Source organism: Lates calcarifer, linkage group LG4 (assembly GCF_001640805.2).
Source record: "Lates calcarifer isolate ASB-BC8 linkage group LG4, TLL_Latcal_v3, whole genome shotgun sequence".
Classification (NCBI taxonomy): Eukaryota; Metazoa; Chordata; class Actinopteri; family Centropomidae; genus Lates; species Lates calcarifer.
In genome coordinates, this window is record NC_066836.1 from 16,188,280 (window position 1) to 16,205,670 (window position 17,391).

General features: G+C 42.0%; 1 protein-coding gene across 6 annotated transcripts in view; it reads right to left on the reverse strand.

Annotated features, from left to right (window-relative positions):
* Positions 1-518: 518 nt before the first annotated feature.
* pde4ca (phosphodiesterase 4C, cAMP-specific a) overlaps positions 519-17,391 on the reverse strand; it is a 50,672-nt gene continuing 33,799 nt past the window's right edge. For 4 of the 6 annotated variants that reach the window (XM_018677051.2, XM_018677057.2, XM_018677054.2 and 1 more), the window contains 15 exons: positions 12,682-12,873; positions 11,760-11,804; positions 11,133-11,169; positions 10,315-10,388; positions 10,127-10,179; positions 9,572-9,684; positions 6,261-6,354; positions 5,968-6,140; positions 5,764-5,862; positions 5,433-5,597; positions 5,183-5,282; positions 4,852-5,006; positions 4,597-4,719; positions 4,313-4,495; positions 519-4,194 (listed from right to left, as the gene is read on the reverse strand). In XM_018677051.2, the coding sequence (XP_018532567.1) occupies positions 3,682-4,194; positions 4,313-4,495; positions 4,597-4,719; positions 4,852-5,006; positions 5,183-5,282; positions 5,433-5,597; positions 5,764-5,862; positions 5,968-6,140; positions 6,261-6,354; positions 9,572-9,684; positions 10,127-10,179; positions 10,315-10,388; positions 11,133-11,169; positions 11,760-11,804; positions 12,682-12,873 (2,119 nt within the window). In that variant the 3' untranslated portion in view covers positions 519-3,681. The remainder of the gene's footprint in view (positions 4,195-4,312; positions 4,496-4,596; positions 4,720-4,851; positions 5,007-5,182; positions 5,283-5,432; positions 5,598-5,763; positions 5,863-5,967; positions 6,141-6,260; positions 6,355-9,571; positions 9,685-10,126; positions 10,180-10,314; positions 10,389-11,132; positions 11,170-11,759; positions 11,805-12,681; positions 12,874-17,391) is intronic. The other 2 variants (XM_051070100.1, XM_018677056.2) reach the window with 1 other exon arrangement.

Below are 17,391 nucleotides of genomic sequence, written 5' to 3' on the forward strand. Positions count from 1 at the left end.
ATGAAAAGTAAAAATATCATATGATCTGTATGTTAGACTGGCGATCTGTCCAGAGTGTGCTCCGCCTCTCGCCCAGTGTCTGCTGGGACTGGCTCCAGACCCCCTGCAACCCTTAAGGATAAGTGGCATAGATAGTGGATGGATGGATATTGTATATCATTTTGTTCTGACTTTTCATTACGATTATGTGATGTTTACATTGGTGAAATAACCAAATCTTAAGACTACATCCTCCAGCAATATTTGGTGTCCTTGGAACTTTGGAAGTTCAAATAAAGTTATGTGGTTTTGAACAATGATTAACTGCATCATATAACTTTGTAACCGTGATCAATATTAACCACATATTAGTGATAACTGCATTTATATTTATCGTAAAACAGATTTTGTTACTCGTTATTGGATAAAGTGTGTGTTTAGATTTTAATCAGGAAATACTGTATATGTTGTTCTACATTACTAATTATATTTATATTTTATTACTTAGTTTCCTAATAAAAGCAGAGAACAAGACATCAAAGAGTGAAGAGTTTTTCCTTTATTGGCAAGGCATACAGTTCTAGTTGGAGAGAGGACGAACACACCCGCAGTTAAACAGCAGAGTTTGGATTGTCAAAGCTGCAGAGTCTCACTTCATGACCCATATTCATAAAATCTCTAAGAAAAGAAATACTGATCTAGGATGAATGTTGAGGCCATGTGACTAAATTATCTTCACTATGAATGAGAAAAGTCTCAGATCAGCACGATTACTGTAAGATCCTTCATGAATACGTGATCTGACCAGATCAGTGGAAACAGAGGAAGACAAGGAAAGGACAGATGTTTCAGAAAACCCAGACGGAAATCTGTCACTTATCTATTTTTATACCAAGAAAAAGATGAAAGAGTATTTTTGCTTATGTATAATGTTACTTGCAGACATAAAGAAATGAAACGAGGAGGAGAAAAACTGAACAACAGTTGAAATCTGTCTCGTTTGACTTTCTCACACATCAAGCTAAACATAAGCACTAAACCTCAGACTAAAAAAAGTCTATTGCTCCATCGTCTCTGACAGATAATATAGAAATAATAAATAATCTGTACATGAAGCACTGTGAGGAGAATGTACATAATCAAACAATTAGAGACACGCAGAGAGACAGACTGAGTCCTTGCATGTTGTGCTGGTTAAGCAGTTGTTAAATAGTCCTTAGTGTTGAAGGCATCCTTGAGTGTTGGTCTGTTTGGTGCTGTTTATGGCTACAGAAAAGGATTGCACATGTTTAACTCCAGCATGTCAGTGAACATATCCATGACCAGAAAAAAAGAATCCCAAGTTTCAAAATAAGGCGTCAAAAAAACTTTCGGCTCCTTCACACATTAAAACACGATTTACTCTGTTTCACTGTAATAAAATAAAATAAGTTTCTCCACAGGCTATGTTTTGCAAGTACTCTATATAGTCTTCATTTTCTTTGAATCCTGCAGCCAATGTCATGCATTTCAACAAAACACCTTTTTTTGTACAGTCAATTATAAAAAGAGAGAGAGAGAGAAAAAAAAAACAACTTCAGTCCCTCCAACATCCAACCTTTAAGAGCTGTAGTGGCCCAGCCCGTGCAATTCAACTCGATCACCAGGCCGTTTGCCAACAGAAAAACAGTGAAACAGTCACATTATACATGTTCAACTGTACTGGAAGTGCAGAACTGTAAAAGTACCATACAAAGTGCTTTGGTTTTTTTTCTTAGCAAATACATTTTTAAAAAAGTCAACCCAGTCATTCACACACACAAAAAACACATCACTGTTTTAAGACAACATCAGTTTCAGTTACTGTTTGAAGAGGAGTTAGAAATAAAGAGAGAGAGAACAGAGACACTAGGGTCAGATTGGCACACAGGGTGCTACAATCAACCAATTTTATCAGTCACTGATGGAAAGTAGCCAGTGGCAAAATGGAAATTACAGTACGGGTTGTGTCATGCTTGCTTGGCACTTGTTTTGTTTTGTCATTGACTATGTCCCTATGAAGAGCTAAATATTGATCAATGAAAGGAAAAAGATGAAAAAAAATTCTGGCACAGGAAACTGTCTCTAACCTCCTGGGTTTTTACAGTTACAGTTGATGTGAACATATATCTTTGCAACACTTGTGCCTCCTATACACTGCCCTTATCAGTCAGGTAATTTATGGAAGTGGATGTAACCAAAATCAGTATTTCGGTAGGTGGATGCTGCTTTTGACACTTAATGTAGTAACAATAATGGATCTGAATGGATAGCATTTGTGCTGTAGTGTTTTGTTTTTTTGCATGATGTTTGTGCTGGTTGCTTTACAGCCAATGACAAACTGTTTCTCAGTCAACAGCCTCCAGTGTGTTCATGTTTTGGCTCAAGCCCTTAAAAACCACAATGAGGGCTAGCTATGAACAAAACTGTAAAGTGCTAAACTTGAAGGCAAACTGATAAAAATGGGTGCCAAATATAAAGAATTCAAACAAACATTACTGAAAGATAATAAAAAAAAATAAATAAAAAAAAATCAAAAGAGCAACAAAACTGAAAGGTAACTGATATTTTGGGTAGTCCTACAGTTGAATACATTTTGAATGTATTTTCCATATAGGCCTATGCAAAACCATGCAAATCATTCGCATCTGATGCCAGAGCTTCAGTTCCATTTTTGGACACTGGGGGGCGCCATGTACATAGCCCACATTGCTTTAGATGTAACTCTGACTGTACAACACTACGCTGACTGTGGCTCAGTTTTGTTGCTGACAGTAGGATTATAAAAAATGGGAATAGTAAGCCTGAAACAACTGAAAATCTCTATATAATATGTACTGCCAGCCCATTCATTATAATCATATTCCTGTTTCAAAACAACTGCCTGCTGAACACAGTTAAATGGGCTGTGCAACACCGGCTGACAGGAGCGTTACATATACAACAATAATGATAGAGTCACTCAAAATGTCTGCTACATTTAAAGTGTTCTGCATAAACTCATGCACAGCTTCTCTCTGACATTACTTTGCCTTCACTGCTTTGGACTCTGCTGTTTACTGAATCTTCATTTACTGTATTTCATGGTGTATGGACCTAAATAAAGGACAACAAAATAAACAAACAAACAGAAAAAAAACTAAAAAGGCGGGCAAAACAGCATTGTCCCTGTAAATTGCAAGTTTGGCAAGATGTCTTACAAGAGTTTGTTGTGTTTTCACGGTTATTCATCACTTCCTCACATTTTTCACAAATACTCCAAAAGAGGAAGACAGTTCTGTCATTAGTTGTAGTAGACCTTGGGTTGGCTGGTAAGAAGGGAAGCTTTTGTTAATAAACTTCTCACTGTCTCTGTAGAACTTTATCCACAGTAAGTCTGACTGAAAGACACAGAACACAAAGGACTGGTCAGAAACTTGGTTTCCTGTCCTCTTTCAGTCTGTCTGTCTCTCTACAGTGCAAGTGACTGCTGTGTAAAACGGCAGACTTTCTTAACACCCTCCCAAACCCGCCCGCACTCCTGTACTCCGCATCCCAAGGCTTGCTGTCACCCTGTCCACGGAAACCAGAGGTGGTGGTGGTGGTGTTTGGTTGGAGTGGGAGAAGGGGCGTGACAGAGGATGAGGCACTGAAAATCAAGAAAAATAAATGAAAAAAGGCCAAAAGAAAATCTTTTGACTGGTGCTATGTGCCAAGTCTGAAACGTGGTACACCAGAGACGCTCTCCTCGTCTGTTTCTCTTTCTTCTGCCATATCTTTGTCAGAGTCTAAAGAAAACGTCCTGCCTGAATCAGTAGTGAGCATTTTGGGGAGCCGGTGAATCTTGGCAGAGACTGCATCAAATCCACTGCCAGAATCAGTTCTGGAGAGTCCAGACCCGCTCCTGCCACTGTAGCCCTCCTCCCCCTCCTCCTCAGGTGGACTCTCTGTATCAGACTCTCCTTCTTCTTCAAGGGTCAACTCAAACTGGAACTTATCGGTGGAAGTGGAGCCAGCGCCCCCACCAGGTGCTGAAGCTTCCCCTGCAAGGGCTCCCTCCTCCTGGCCCTCTGGGTTGGGTGAAGGGCTGTGGGGGATCATGCTCTGGTACCACTCTCTGTTATCCTCTAGTGTGTCCAGGATCTCCTGAGCGTCTGGGTGGACCAGGTCGGCCCACGTCTCCCACAGGGGATGAACAATGTAGTCAATGAAACCCACCTGGAAGAGAAAGTAAAGAAGTGGTATGTATGAATACAGGGATGTCTATTTCAATTTGACACTTACTACGATTTACAATAGATGTCATGAATTTAGTGCTGCGTCTCCTGTACTGTACCTGGTTCTTCTCTATAGAGGCGTTGTGTTTGTCACACATGGGGCTGATCTCCATGCCCTTGTCCCTCTCCCTGTCCCCCTGGGTGAAAAACTCCACCATGATGCGGTCGGTCCACTGTCTGTACAACTCGAGAGGTTTGGTGGGGTTACTCAGGTCTGCACAGTGCACCATGTTCTGGAGAACCTGTGGTGACAAATGAACAGTGTGTACATATAAAACAGCTGGTTAATCTCTTTTTTTCACAAATTTTGTTTGTTTTGTCTGAATAGGTAAATGGTTCTCACCTGTATGCGGTCTGAATAGTTGTCCAGGAGCAGGACACCTAGACTGGTGACTTTCTTAGTCTCCACCATGGTTTTCAGGTCTGCTAATAGGTTCATGTGTTTAGACATATCTGTGGCCAGCACCTGCAGGAATATCAATCAAATTAAATCTAAATTTAAATTTTTTTCACTGCGTGAAAAGGTGCAAAAAAGGCAACTGTATCAACAATCAATACTGCGTCTACAATCTTTGGAGTTCTACTAAAGTCGTCTTACCATGTCGATGACGATTTTGCGCAATGACTGCCTCTGTTTCTTGCTGAGGTTCTGAAAGATGTCACAGTTGTCCTCCTGCAGAAGTTTAAAGCCTACAGCGAGGTGGTGGTTCTCCAGCACTGACGAGTCATTGTACATCAGGGCCAGCTCTGAGTCTGAAGACAAAAAGGCAAAAACAAAGTTTACAGACTGCACGTGTAAACCACCTGAATGTACATCAAACCACTTTCTACACAGACACGTGTCTTATCGGATAGACTTAGCCACGGCGTTAAATACACTCAGCGCCCACACACGTTCGCATAATCCCTGTGGAGCTATGCAAACTCACTGGTGTTGATGAGAAACTGGTTGGAAACTCCAGGGTGATCCACATCATGGATGGCGCTGGCAAACAGAGCAGCGAGGATCTCCAGATCAGTAAATACAGCCTTGGAAAAAACAGACACACGAAGGCAGGAACAATCAGTATTTGTGTGTGTGTGTGTGTGTGTGTGTGTGTGTGTGTGTGTGTGTGTGTGTAGCTACAACCGAAATTCATATCTGCTCTTTCTTTTGAATGGATAAGAGTGACTTTCTACCTCCAGTGCAGGTGTGGACAGCAAGACATGTGTAGACTGGACCACGTCAGCAGCATGGATGTTGTTGTGGTAGGCCACGTCAGCGTGGTAATGATCCTCCAAAGTCATCATGAAGGTAATGAAAGTGTCCGCAGGAATCTTAAAGGACTTGAGGAGGTCACGTTCCTACAGTAGCAGGAGAGAGGGAACACATCACACACTGGGTCAGTCTAGGTAAAGATCAATCATTTATTACAATTTGTCTGTTAAGTGATAGTTTCATTCATTCATTTACTCTCTTATGCAGTTATGCAGTGCTTTAAGGAAAGTACATGACGTTGAGGTGTGTTACCTGGAAAATGGTGTACATTGTGACCGTCAGCGGGCGATTCCCAGAATACTCAGAGACCTTAAAGATGTCGATCCCCCACCTGTTTATGTCCTCCAACTCCTGCCAGTGAACAATACATATCATTACAACATGTTGCATGAGGGAGGATATATAGAAAACAGTTGCAACGAAATGATAAATTAAGTGTTGAACTAGTCTTCGTACCTTGGCTAGGAGGCCTTCCTGGCTGGCGTTGACCCCAAAGCGAGGGATGGTGGAGGGGGCGAGGCTGGGGCTGTGGGTGGCCTTCTTCACACCGCTGATCTGGGACATGGGCCGCTTCTTCTTGTCCTTCTCCTTGGTGGGGGGAGACATGATGTCCATGTCATGTTGCTTTTCTGTCAAGTGGAAATAGACACACTAGTAAAGATAAACCTTTTCACTATCATTTAGCTTACATGTACATATACGTAGGTTTGTGTACAGCTTTTCTGTTGTACAAAGTCAGGGTGTTTTACCAAGGAAGGTGCTAGAGATGAACTCAGACACCTGGTTCCCAGAACGGCTGGTTTCTGACAGCTGGCTGAGCTCTCGGTTCAGCATCCTCTTGAACTGGGGGACACAAAGACACACACAAAAGCAAAAGCATCCATGAGTTTGATCAAACACATTCTGTGCTAAAAGTGACTTTCTGATGGAATTTGTGACATCTCAGAGGATATGCACTTTGACAACCAAAAAAACAATTCACAACTCTTGACTCCCCACGCCACTCTGAATATGCTAAGAATAGAACTAGAACTCAAACTCTTTTTTTTCTGTAACAACAAATGTATTAGAGTATCTCACTATGAGGAAATCTCCTTTCAACACATACAACCATCAGCTTCAGGGAGGAAACACATCCACAGGGTAATCTACCTAGAATGCTACTAGAAACCTAGAATCTCTGGAACGCACATGTGTGTCTTGTGTGTCAAACAAAGTGCAGAAGGTAATGATTGGAAAAATGCATGGCTGACTTAACTCAGTCAGGGAGGCTGAACCTAAACAATCTACACATCTAAGTGGAATATGTCACTTGTTCACACTCATTCACAAAACAAGCAACATGTGAGCCCGCAACAGCCTCCTGCCCCTCCCACCCAGTTCATCCCTCGCCTCTGCTTACCTGAAAGAACATCCACGACACGGAGATGAAATAACTCACTTCTGGCATTTCAGCGTAAAATCAAGCATGGGAGCAAAAAATAAAACTGAGAGAGACAGCTGAGCTTTCCGGTTGTCCTGTGACACTGCCTGTTTGACAGAGAGTACAGACAGCAGGGACAGTTTGCGCTCCTATACAGCTTGCCTGAGCAAAATCCACTGCAAGCCGACAGTCCACTAGTTAGAGAGGTTTGATCAGTAAGAGCTGAACAGATGGGGGGAAAAAAACTGTTCTGCAGTCCACGGAAGAACGAGAGAGTGGAAGCATAGCTGTGGGAATGCTGTGGGATGCAAGGATGCACGGCGGAGAAGCCAGCACTCCCTCGCTCACCCAGACTCTCCCTCATTCACTCAGTTACTGCCTGCTCTTCTCTGTGTGTAAACAGAGGGAGAACGAGGTACTATAATCCCCGCCTCCTTCCAAAAATGCCTAAGAATAGCAGCCAATCGGGCGCCTGCTGCAGCAGAGGCCAGGAGGCATGGAGGTCCCTCACTGGCCAAGAGATGCACAAAGTAGGCAGGGCTGAGTGCGTCGGAGGCGGAGGTTGTGAGCCACACCATGTGCACCAAGTTTGAAGAAGATATGAAGGAAAAGCTTTGAATGGATGAGGGGCGAGGTGGGTGGGGGGGTGGAGGGGATTTCATTCATGTAGCCAAAAATAAAACCAGAACACCCCGTACCACAAAGACATGGGTACACTGACCATTATCATGAGTGTGATTATAAACAGAAGGATGACAAAATATTCTGATTTAGAAATACGCTCAAAGCTGGCTGCCTGTGTAATGAAAACAATATGTTACTGTCTGAAAACAAGCAAAAACTAAATGAATAAAATGTTGGTTGGTGGCACACTACAGTCACACACAAAATGAGCTGATCTCCCTAAGTTTGGTTAATCCAACTTTTTATTTGTTAAATAAAGTTCAACCACATTTTTAGGCTGATTTGTCTCATGATGCCAATGAAGGAGAGGAAGTGACAGTTTACTCGGTTGTATACTGAGCACCAAATCAACGGTGGTGACTGTTAACAGCTTGTGAAAAGTATTCTGAATGGGGTATAATGAGCTTTTCCTCAGCTGAACAGGTCCATAGAGATCTCACTCTTCCTTAAGAGACACTCTCAGGGGTCATTAGACATCTACTTTAAATTAAACGTGTCAATAAGGTCATCAGCGATGCAGAAGCAACGTTCGCTCCGGACTCCCATGTGCCTGCCTTTGTTCCCAAGTGCCAGCATGGATGATTCTTCCCTACTGACTGAAGCTGCTCATTGACTGATCTGCAGCAATGGGGGGGAATGGGTGGTGATGGTGGTGGTGGGGTCTTCCACAAAACTCTGCTGCCGCCACGTGAGCGTGTGCCATGTGTAATGGTATATTTATCCAACCAGGCAACGTATGTGACGGGAGGCAAGGAGGGCAATGTACATGTATGTGACGGGAAGAAGAGTGTGTAAATGTGTGTGTTAGTACGAAGAGCACGTGTATGTTGAGTGGGCGGTCTAATCATGGGATCACATGAGAGCCAGGCTCTAGTCTGAGAAAGGAGGAGGAGTGGAGAGGGATGCACAGAGGAAGGATGGATGGGGGGATGCCGTTTCATCTTCAGCTCCCACTACCTCATTCACATTTTTCTGCACATGAGTGGGGGGAAGGGTGGGTCTGTGTGTCTGGTCTCTACATGCATGCATGAAACCATCTCGCTCATTCATGGAATAAGCCTCTCTCCCATCCACTGACGGATGGGAGATTCTATTCATATTTTCATGATGGATTCTCTGTGTTAGTGAGCTTTCAGATTTGTTTAGGGATCAGTGAGAGCTAACTGCACTTAGAGTACATCACACACAATCCCCGGGCTTAGTGTTGTACTTGGAACCCACTCTAATTTGGACAGGAAACAGCTGCGCACAGCCAAAGATTCCCATCCATTAATGAAAAACTGATGAAAATTATTAACATGTTGTATGTATTACTTTTATTATCCGCTCTAATAAAAAAATGCTGACGTATTTCATCTCAAAAGGGAAACACCAATTCAATTAAATTAGTTTGACTGTTGAGTTATGGCCATTAAGTTCTCATCTGAAGCAGCAGCTGCAGCGACATGAGACGACAACAGTAGTGAAAAAGATTTGCTTGACATTTATAGATATTTCAACAATCTGGGTTAAAATGCTAAAATTGAACTTTGGTTAAATTCTACATCTACTGTAAGTTTACTGAAGGTTTAACTTTTTCCATGTGATAAACCTCAAAATATTTCTGTATTACTTTTATTTGACAATAGTATATTCCTCAAAATGTAGCTTCGACCTCAGTGAGTTCAGGGTCACCTACCGTACTGTGTTCATGCAGTTTGAATCTGACTTCATTAAAAATGGCAACGAGATGCACATGACTAACAAAATCCTTCAGGGGGGTGATTCACAGCACAGATTAGAGTGAGTGCACTGCAACCTTGCACTGCACCTAGTTGTATTAAATGTTAACCTGAATAGTGTGGCAGTGTGTATCCGCCTGTTTATTCTTTCACAGGTCTGTGTGTGTGTGTTCAGTGTATCACCCTGTGGCCTCCCCAGGTGTTTTTACGCATGTGTATTATGCTAAATTACCTTGTTTGAAGCCATCTCGCTGACAGAGTGTCGAGTTTTCAGTGTCTCTAGTTGTTCCAGACACCAGTCCAGCTCATCTAGAGTCTCTATGGCCAGCTGCTGGTGAGGCTCCTCTGTACCAGATAAATACAGAGAGGCCTTATGGGATGGATTCAGGTCTTAGAGAGTATTCACATACGGTTCAAATGTCAAAAAAGATTTTTAAACTGGAACTTCATCAGTGGTGAAGTGTAACAGAGTACATTCACTCAAGTGCTTTTCTTGAGTACGAGCTTAAATTACTTTTACTTTTCTTAAAGTTAATATTTTTACTTGTAAAGAAGTATTCTTACATTGTGGTACTGATACTTTTACTTAAATAAATGATCTGAATATTTTCCCCCATCAGTGGATTTAATGTACGGTATTTGTAAATGACATTCATTTACCACTAACCATTAACCCAATTCACAGATTTAATCATGATGATGTCCATGTTGTTCCGTGTGTTTCGGACCAATGTTGACTATAGGATATTGATTTTTTTAACCAGCCCATTCTAATACCAGTACCGACCTGCGAGACTGGTCTTGCACATGGATGGTGGGTTGCTGCCTGAGGATCGCGTCCTGTGGACAGAGACCAGCCAAAGTCAACAAGTAAAAAGACATACTGTAACTACAGCATGATCACATTCGTCAGGTATGATGGTGACATCACTAGAAGAGCCATCAAACAGCCAAGGACATTTTCTAAAAACCTACTTGCTGGCTGTGCGATCTTGTTGGCCGGTTATGACGGCAAAGTTACTTCGGACTGTCCTCAGGCTGGCGAGGACCTATAGGACAGAAACAAGAGACTGAATGTGCGAGTTCATCAAATGTGACGTACATAGTATTTGTGAGGTAATGACACCACAGACGTCACTTCAGTGATAGCCTTAAATACTTGCACATGCCTTCATTTAATTCATCTTGAACTAGATCAAGTGCCTCTCAATATGAATCCCTGAAGAGCCTTTGAAACCAGATACTGTGGCTTTCATCCTCTTGGCTGAAGTGCTACACTGAGGCATTCCCCTCTCCCTTTCTGATGTTTTGATGGCATCGCTGACATTCCTCTACGTCATGTCTGTCACTCCATCTGGGGCCAAACACTGACTCAGCACACAGGGAGAGCTCACGGAGTGTCCGGTGTCCAGACCTGACCCATGTACAAGCCTCTATCAGCCAGCATGCAAATTTAAACAGCATGATCCAGCAGTATTGGATTCACCGCTTCTTTCTCTGTGTAAAGTGAGCACAAGTGTGACGCACGTCCCACGCAGAGAGCCAGGCAACACCAGCGGGATGCCTGAGCCTGTCGCAGGTCCAACATAATGCTAAGGGGCTGTTCCGGTGAAGCAGTAAAGCCCAGTCTAGTACCATCTGGAGTTTATTATCATTTTCTCAAAAGACCTGCTGTCCCTGGCTAACAATTGAACGTGTCCTTCTTTTTATTTGACCATCTGGCAAATTTTCAGATAGCATGCAAAAGAATATAGCTTCCAAAAGGCTGGATGGAAAGGTTTCAGAGGACGCACCTGTGCAAATGGTGTAACAATCATGTCTTCTGTATGTCTGCAACACAGAACAGAACACACAGGAGGAACATTTTAATAATTGTTAAATAAAAAGGCTGAACCTAACTTTGTTAAGACAAAATAAACAGAAAGGAGGTATCACTGAGGTTGTCTGTGCAACCAGGCAGCTAGAGGAAATAATTAGTTATCATATTTACTTCTCATTTAATCCTCATTCATCACTCACTCCATCATTATTCTGAAAACAAAGTAGCTATGTCAAGAAACAAATATGTCATGCACTGTGTATAATAAGGTTGGTGAGGAAACGGACTGGGGGAGGTAGAAGGGTGGGTGATACAGGTAAATAAAACCACAGAGTGTGTTATTATACTTGGTTGGTTTTGATGAAGCGTCACATGCAAAAACAAACCAAACAGAACTGAGTGTTTTTTTTTTTTTTGGGGGGGGGGTCTAACAAAGGTCACAGGTGAGGTGTTTGATATTTAGTCACGTTCATCAGGAGGGAAGTGGAAAATGCCAATGAAACCATCTAGAGGAGAATGCAGGAGAGGGCGGAGGGGTGGGGGTGGGGGCACAGAGTCAGTGTTTTTATCTCATTTTTGTTTTTATTATGTTTCTTCTCACCGAGATGACAACCAGTTGACCTCCCAGTGCTTCAAGCTTTCTTCCCTTCAAAAACAGATAGTTAAGAGTTGATGAGGACACCCGCGACTGCTTACTTTACAAACTTAAAGGCGTTTCTGAAGACATTATGAAGTGAAAGGTGGGTGGGGGGGTCTGGCTTGGGGACATAGTTGGAACACAAACAGCGAAAAAATGAAACAACAGTCAAAAAAAAAAGTAGTCCCTTTTTTCCAACCATTTGCGGCAGATCTGACATGCAAGCATCTCACTAAATATTTCAGACACATGCAATTGTAAAACTGAAATACAAATTCATCAAACTTTGCTCAAGTAGACCCTTCCTGTCAGTCCTCCTGTCAAATATAAGCACATGTGCAGAATAGCTTTGAAACATCAATAAATAAAGCTGTGGAAGAGAGAGCATGCCACCTAAACTCTAGCCCTCTGGCTTCAGGGGTCTGTCTGGGAATCCAAAAAAAATGCCAAAGAGACTAGTTTTCAAATTTGCAAAAAAAAAAAAAAAAAGAAAAAAGAAAAAAGATGAGACCACAACTGTTTGCTGTTGCTTGTAAAGGAGCCAATCCTTAAACCAGTGAACCATATGAGCCCTCAAATGTGGAAACCTCTCAGCACAAGAAAGACAGACCAGTAGAGAAATACATAAACAGACATGTCTTTTCTTTGTTAAAGGCAATTTGATAGTCAACAAACAAGTGCAGTCTTAGAAAAGTCTTGGCACTGGTACGTCTGATGCTACACTTGTGAATATACTGTTTATGGCCTATTTTGCTTAAAACCAATCCTCCTAAACACACACCCAACATAAACCCTTTTTAAAACATGCATTAGAGTGTCTCCTGTTCACAAAGAAAAACATGAACAGTATCGACTCATGGAACAGCTGAGTTGGAAATGAACTTACAGGTCACTGGCAGTGGAGGAGTTTCTGGAGGGACCTTTGGGTGAGAGGTCAAAGTCGGAGTCAGAGCGGTAGAGGAAGGATTCCCGCCGCTGGCTGTGGGGAAAGTTGGCCTGTATGACCAGACCAGAGCCAGGGCTGGCCTGGGGGTCCAGGGGGCTGCGGCCCACTGACAATCCATTCTCCACATCAAAACTATGGAGATGGAGAAAGAGAAAGAGAGAGAGAGAGAGAGAGGAAGGGATGTTAAATGGCAAATTCTACACATAAAAAACAAACATGCTGATTTATGCCACAGCATGGAAAGGAAATGAAAGCAGCATCCATCCTGGACACATAGTTCCTGCAAAGTTAGTCCTACGGTATGCGGTATCTCCTGCAAAAATATCTATTGAGACCATTCATGTTGTCCTGTTTGATTATGTTTCTGAGGCTCTGCTGTTGTGGTGTGAGCAAATTTGTTTCAGTGACTGCTGCAGGCAATATGATTGTGATAGTGAGACAAATAAATATATCAATGAGGACTGATCCATAGACTGGAGGTTTTCAATTGGTGACGACTGTCAAATTAACTCTTTTGAAAAGGTTTACATAGCAGAGAAGAAATCCCAGTCTCCACTCCAGTTAAGAGTCTGGTGCTGCTCCAGTAACAATGAAAGGGAGAGAAGGAATAGAAAATACAATACTCCACATCTAAAAATATCACAACCTTTCATCACTGGGTAGCAACATTTAGCTGTTTTTACCTCTTGAACAGGAAATAGTGTGATTTAGAAGGAAGCGCGACCATTATAAATCAGTAAAGACCGCAATAAGAGCTAAAAATTACACATTTAAGAGGGCGACAAAAAGGATACAACAGTGTGAAATACGTGGGAATGCAGTTACTTACCAAATCTGATCTGATATGTCCCACAAAGTAGACTAAAACCAGCACTGAATTTAAATTTGTCTAACAATGAATGACAAGAGACGACAACAAGTGTGTGTTGAGAGCCACAGACAGTGACTGGTTTCTTATTCTGATGGCTGCATGTGAATTGCCTTGCTGCTGCAGCTGGATTGATCATTAGGATAACTTGAAATGAACAGTTACATGGACTACATGATGTACACTTCATTAAAGGTGTGAAGTCTGTGTGGGTAATGTCATGCAGGTTAAGAACAAGTGTGAGTGTGAATATCCAGGGGAGGTCTGAATGTGTGTGTGTGTGTGTGTCTGTGTGCGCATGAACGGCTGTGAGAGAACAGTGGGTATAAAATTAGCATCAGTGTGTTGACGTGGGGTCATGTGACTGTTGTGACTGTTGTGTCTGAAAATAGCCCGGCGCTCAGGTGAGGGGGAGTTCCTCCTGATCAAACGCGATCCGACTATGGAGAAAAGCACCAAATAGAGGCACAGAGGGGCTTCACAGTCTAGGCACGTTTCTGCCTTGATCCACAACTCTATTTTCCCACAGCACCCGGAGAGACTCTGTCAGTCGGCAGCTCTGTTTGGCAACGCGTCTCCTTTTCTAAACAGTCTGAGGAACTCCAGAGTAGAAATCCACGCTTTAGCAAAACAACCATGAGCAGAACGTGGAGGATTTTGGATGGGCAGATGCTAAGACAACACTCGATCTTTTTCAAACAAATACAGCATGGGAAACGATATTCAAAAATAAAAATCTCTGAAACCCAAGGCAAAGAAAAACTGTTTTGTTTTGGATAAAAAGTGGTAGCTAGAGATGTCTGTTGATGGTAAGTGTGGGAAGTAGTAAAACACAATATCAAAACATCATTACAGTCACGAGTAGATCACAAATTCCAAGTCAGAGTAATGAATAACACAGCTCTAAATACACTGTGCAGCTGTGTAAGGCCTATATATTATAGTCTATGATCTAAACACCACACAACAGAATAGACCTTTATCACAACAGACATTTTGACTTGAGCACATCATATGAGACATATGAACATGTCAACACACTGGCATTCTGCAGTTCAGCCGCGATGGCTGTTAATCATTCAGTATGAACCTTGGTGTCAATTAATAGCATTAACTGCTCACACAATTACTCACTTGATTGATTGGTTGAATGACAAAAACTTCATAGAAGCAATTCTTGTATAAATAATTGGGATCTCAAGTATATGAGGATTTGTTACTTCACCCTACCACATACCATTTTAAATGAATTGTGTTTGGGTTTGTGAATGAATTGGATTGTTGGTATGACAAACAATTCTAATGCAACCTTGGGCTTTGGAAACCTGCAGTGAAATTTTCCATTATTTTCTGCCACATCATAAATAATTGATTAATACTATAAACAACAGATGACCTGATAATGAAAACAAGACTAAGAGTTTACAGCCATGCAGCTCTGTGAGGCTGTACACAGTGCTGCTTTGAGCTAAATGCTAACATAAGCATGCTAAAATGCTCCCAATGACGATGCTAACATGCTAATGTTTAGCAGGTGTAATGTTTACCACGTTCACATCTTAGTTTAGCATGTTAGCATCTTTAAAATTTGCTAACTAGCACACAAAGTACAACTGAGGTTGATGGGAATGTCATTAGTTTAACAAGTATTTGGTCATAAACCCATATTTAGACCTGACGAGGGTGTTGTACGGAAAGTGATGAGCTCACAAAAATGATCATAATTTATGTTGAGGAGAACATGAATGTCTCTGCCAAATTTCATAGTAGTTTTCAAGATATTTCTGCAAATATCAAATTTTCATAGTGGAATCAGGGGATCACCAAAATCATTAGAATTCATCATCTGGGGACCATGAGTGTCAGCGCCAATCCATCCAATAGTGGTGGACTGACCAAGTATTGGAGCCATGTATCTAGCTTTAAGAGTGTTAATACATAAATTTGATTGCAGTGAAAAATTTGGCTCTCTACAGTACCCTATAACAGTAAGACTGCACCAACTGCAGCATGTCAGCATCCCATTCATTCCTCTCTCCTGCTCCCCTCCTAGGATGCTGCATGAGGACAAGACATTGGTGCGTTACTGGCTATTACATAACACCAGCCGAACAGAAGCCCCCATCCCTCCATTCATGTGACAGATTCAGACATACTGACTGCACTATACATAGCCAAGGAGAGGAGTCAGAGGGAGAGAGTGGAGACAACGGGGTGAGGGGGGTGAGAGAGAGCAAGACTGAGTTAAAATAGGGCAAAGAGAGAGCGAGTGCAAATAAAATTTCAAAGAGGAAGACAGTACAGCCTGTTCCAAGACACAGACATGAGGGCTTTTTGGTCTTAACTGCACACTGTGTGACTGGGCCAGTGTGGCCAGGACGCATGCCTGCAAATGTACAAATTTGACTATTTGACTGTGTGTGTGTGTGTGTGTGCGTGTGTGCGCGTAGAGGAGTAGAAAAATAGAAAAATGGGGAATTTATGTGTAAATGATGATGCCTTTAATGTGCACTACCGTAGTGCAATGTTCCACCTTACACACCTATAATGTGTGCACTTTGATCTCTAAGCACACACATAATCCCTGCCCAGTTACTACAAGAACACTTGTAGCTTGGAGCTTCACCCACTCCTCACACTTTATCTCTCCTCCTGTTTTCTCCATCAGTCTCGATCTGTCCTCCCTAATGATGCTGCACCCCTGGCTGTTCCTGTGTGCTCTGACCATAAGCTTGTTTCTATTTCTGTTTCTGCATCACGATTCTGGCTCTGTGCAGCTAAATTTAGCTTCCCCATGCACAGGGAATAGACCGAGAGAGGCAGCGATGAAGCTAAAAATAGGCTTTCAGGTAGAATACAGAGTCCTCCCCCCTCCCCTCTCCTCTCCCTCTGCATCACAGAGCAGCAGATTCTTCCCTCCATTCATGAATATTTATGGAGAGGTTTCTATTTGAAGGCGATGCCGAGCTAAAATTAGATCACAGATCAAAATATCGCCCACGTCTTTCCCTCGCTGCTGTTTCATTTCCAGTTTTCTCCTCTTTCTCTCTCACTCAGCTGAGTTCAGTAAGGGGGAGTGAACACAGAGTCCTGACTTACTCATGACACCGGACTACTTATCTTTTACTCACACACTCAGACACAATACTATTGTATTTTTGCATCAATATGTCTGCCTCACTCGATTCCCACTACTACAATCAGAAATGTTTCCCCTCAGGTTTACATGAATTACACTTAATGAATAATAAACACAGTAGCATGAACACCGGGAGTAAGTTGTTGCCAAGGTAACAACTGATGGTAACAATAATTCAAAAGCATACACTATCTTTGTGAAAATGGGTTTTTGTTGAGACTGTGTCAAGGAGGTGTGGGTTCAGTTTTCATGTTGTTGTTGGTTTAATGCATTTTATCCGTACATATTATGTTTCCTGTTATGTTATGTTGTGTATCCACTGCATCTTGTCACGGGTGTTAATGTGATCTTTCCTTTAAATCAGTGACACATGTAAATTGACACAGCCGGATTACAAATAAAAAGACCATTCATTTTACTCTGTATGGTTTTAATGTGGACTTGAGGGAAAGTTGTTCTAGCCATGGGATTCAAACTGAATAGTGTTATCAGTTATTTATGTTTTAATGCAGGGAATGAGGACAGAGTGAAACCAGAATCTTCCATTGTTTTATGAACACCTCCACTGTGCACAGTCTTTAAGTATACAATTTACAAATTCTATACTAAATATGTCAACAGAGGCATTTTGTATTTTTAAGAG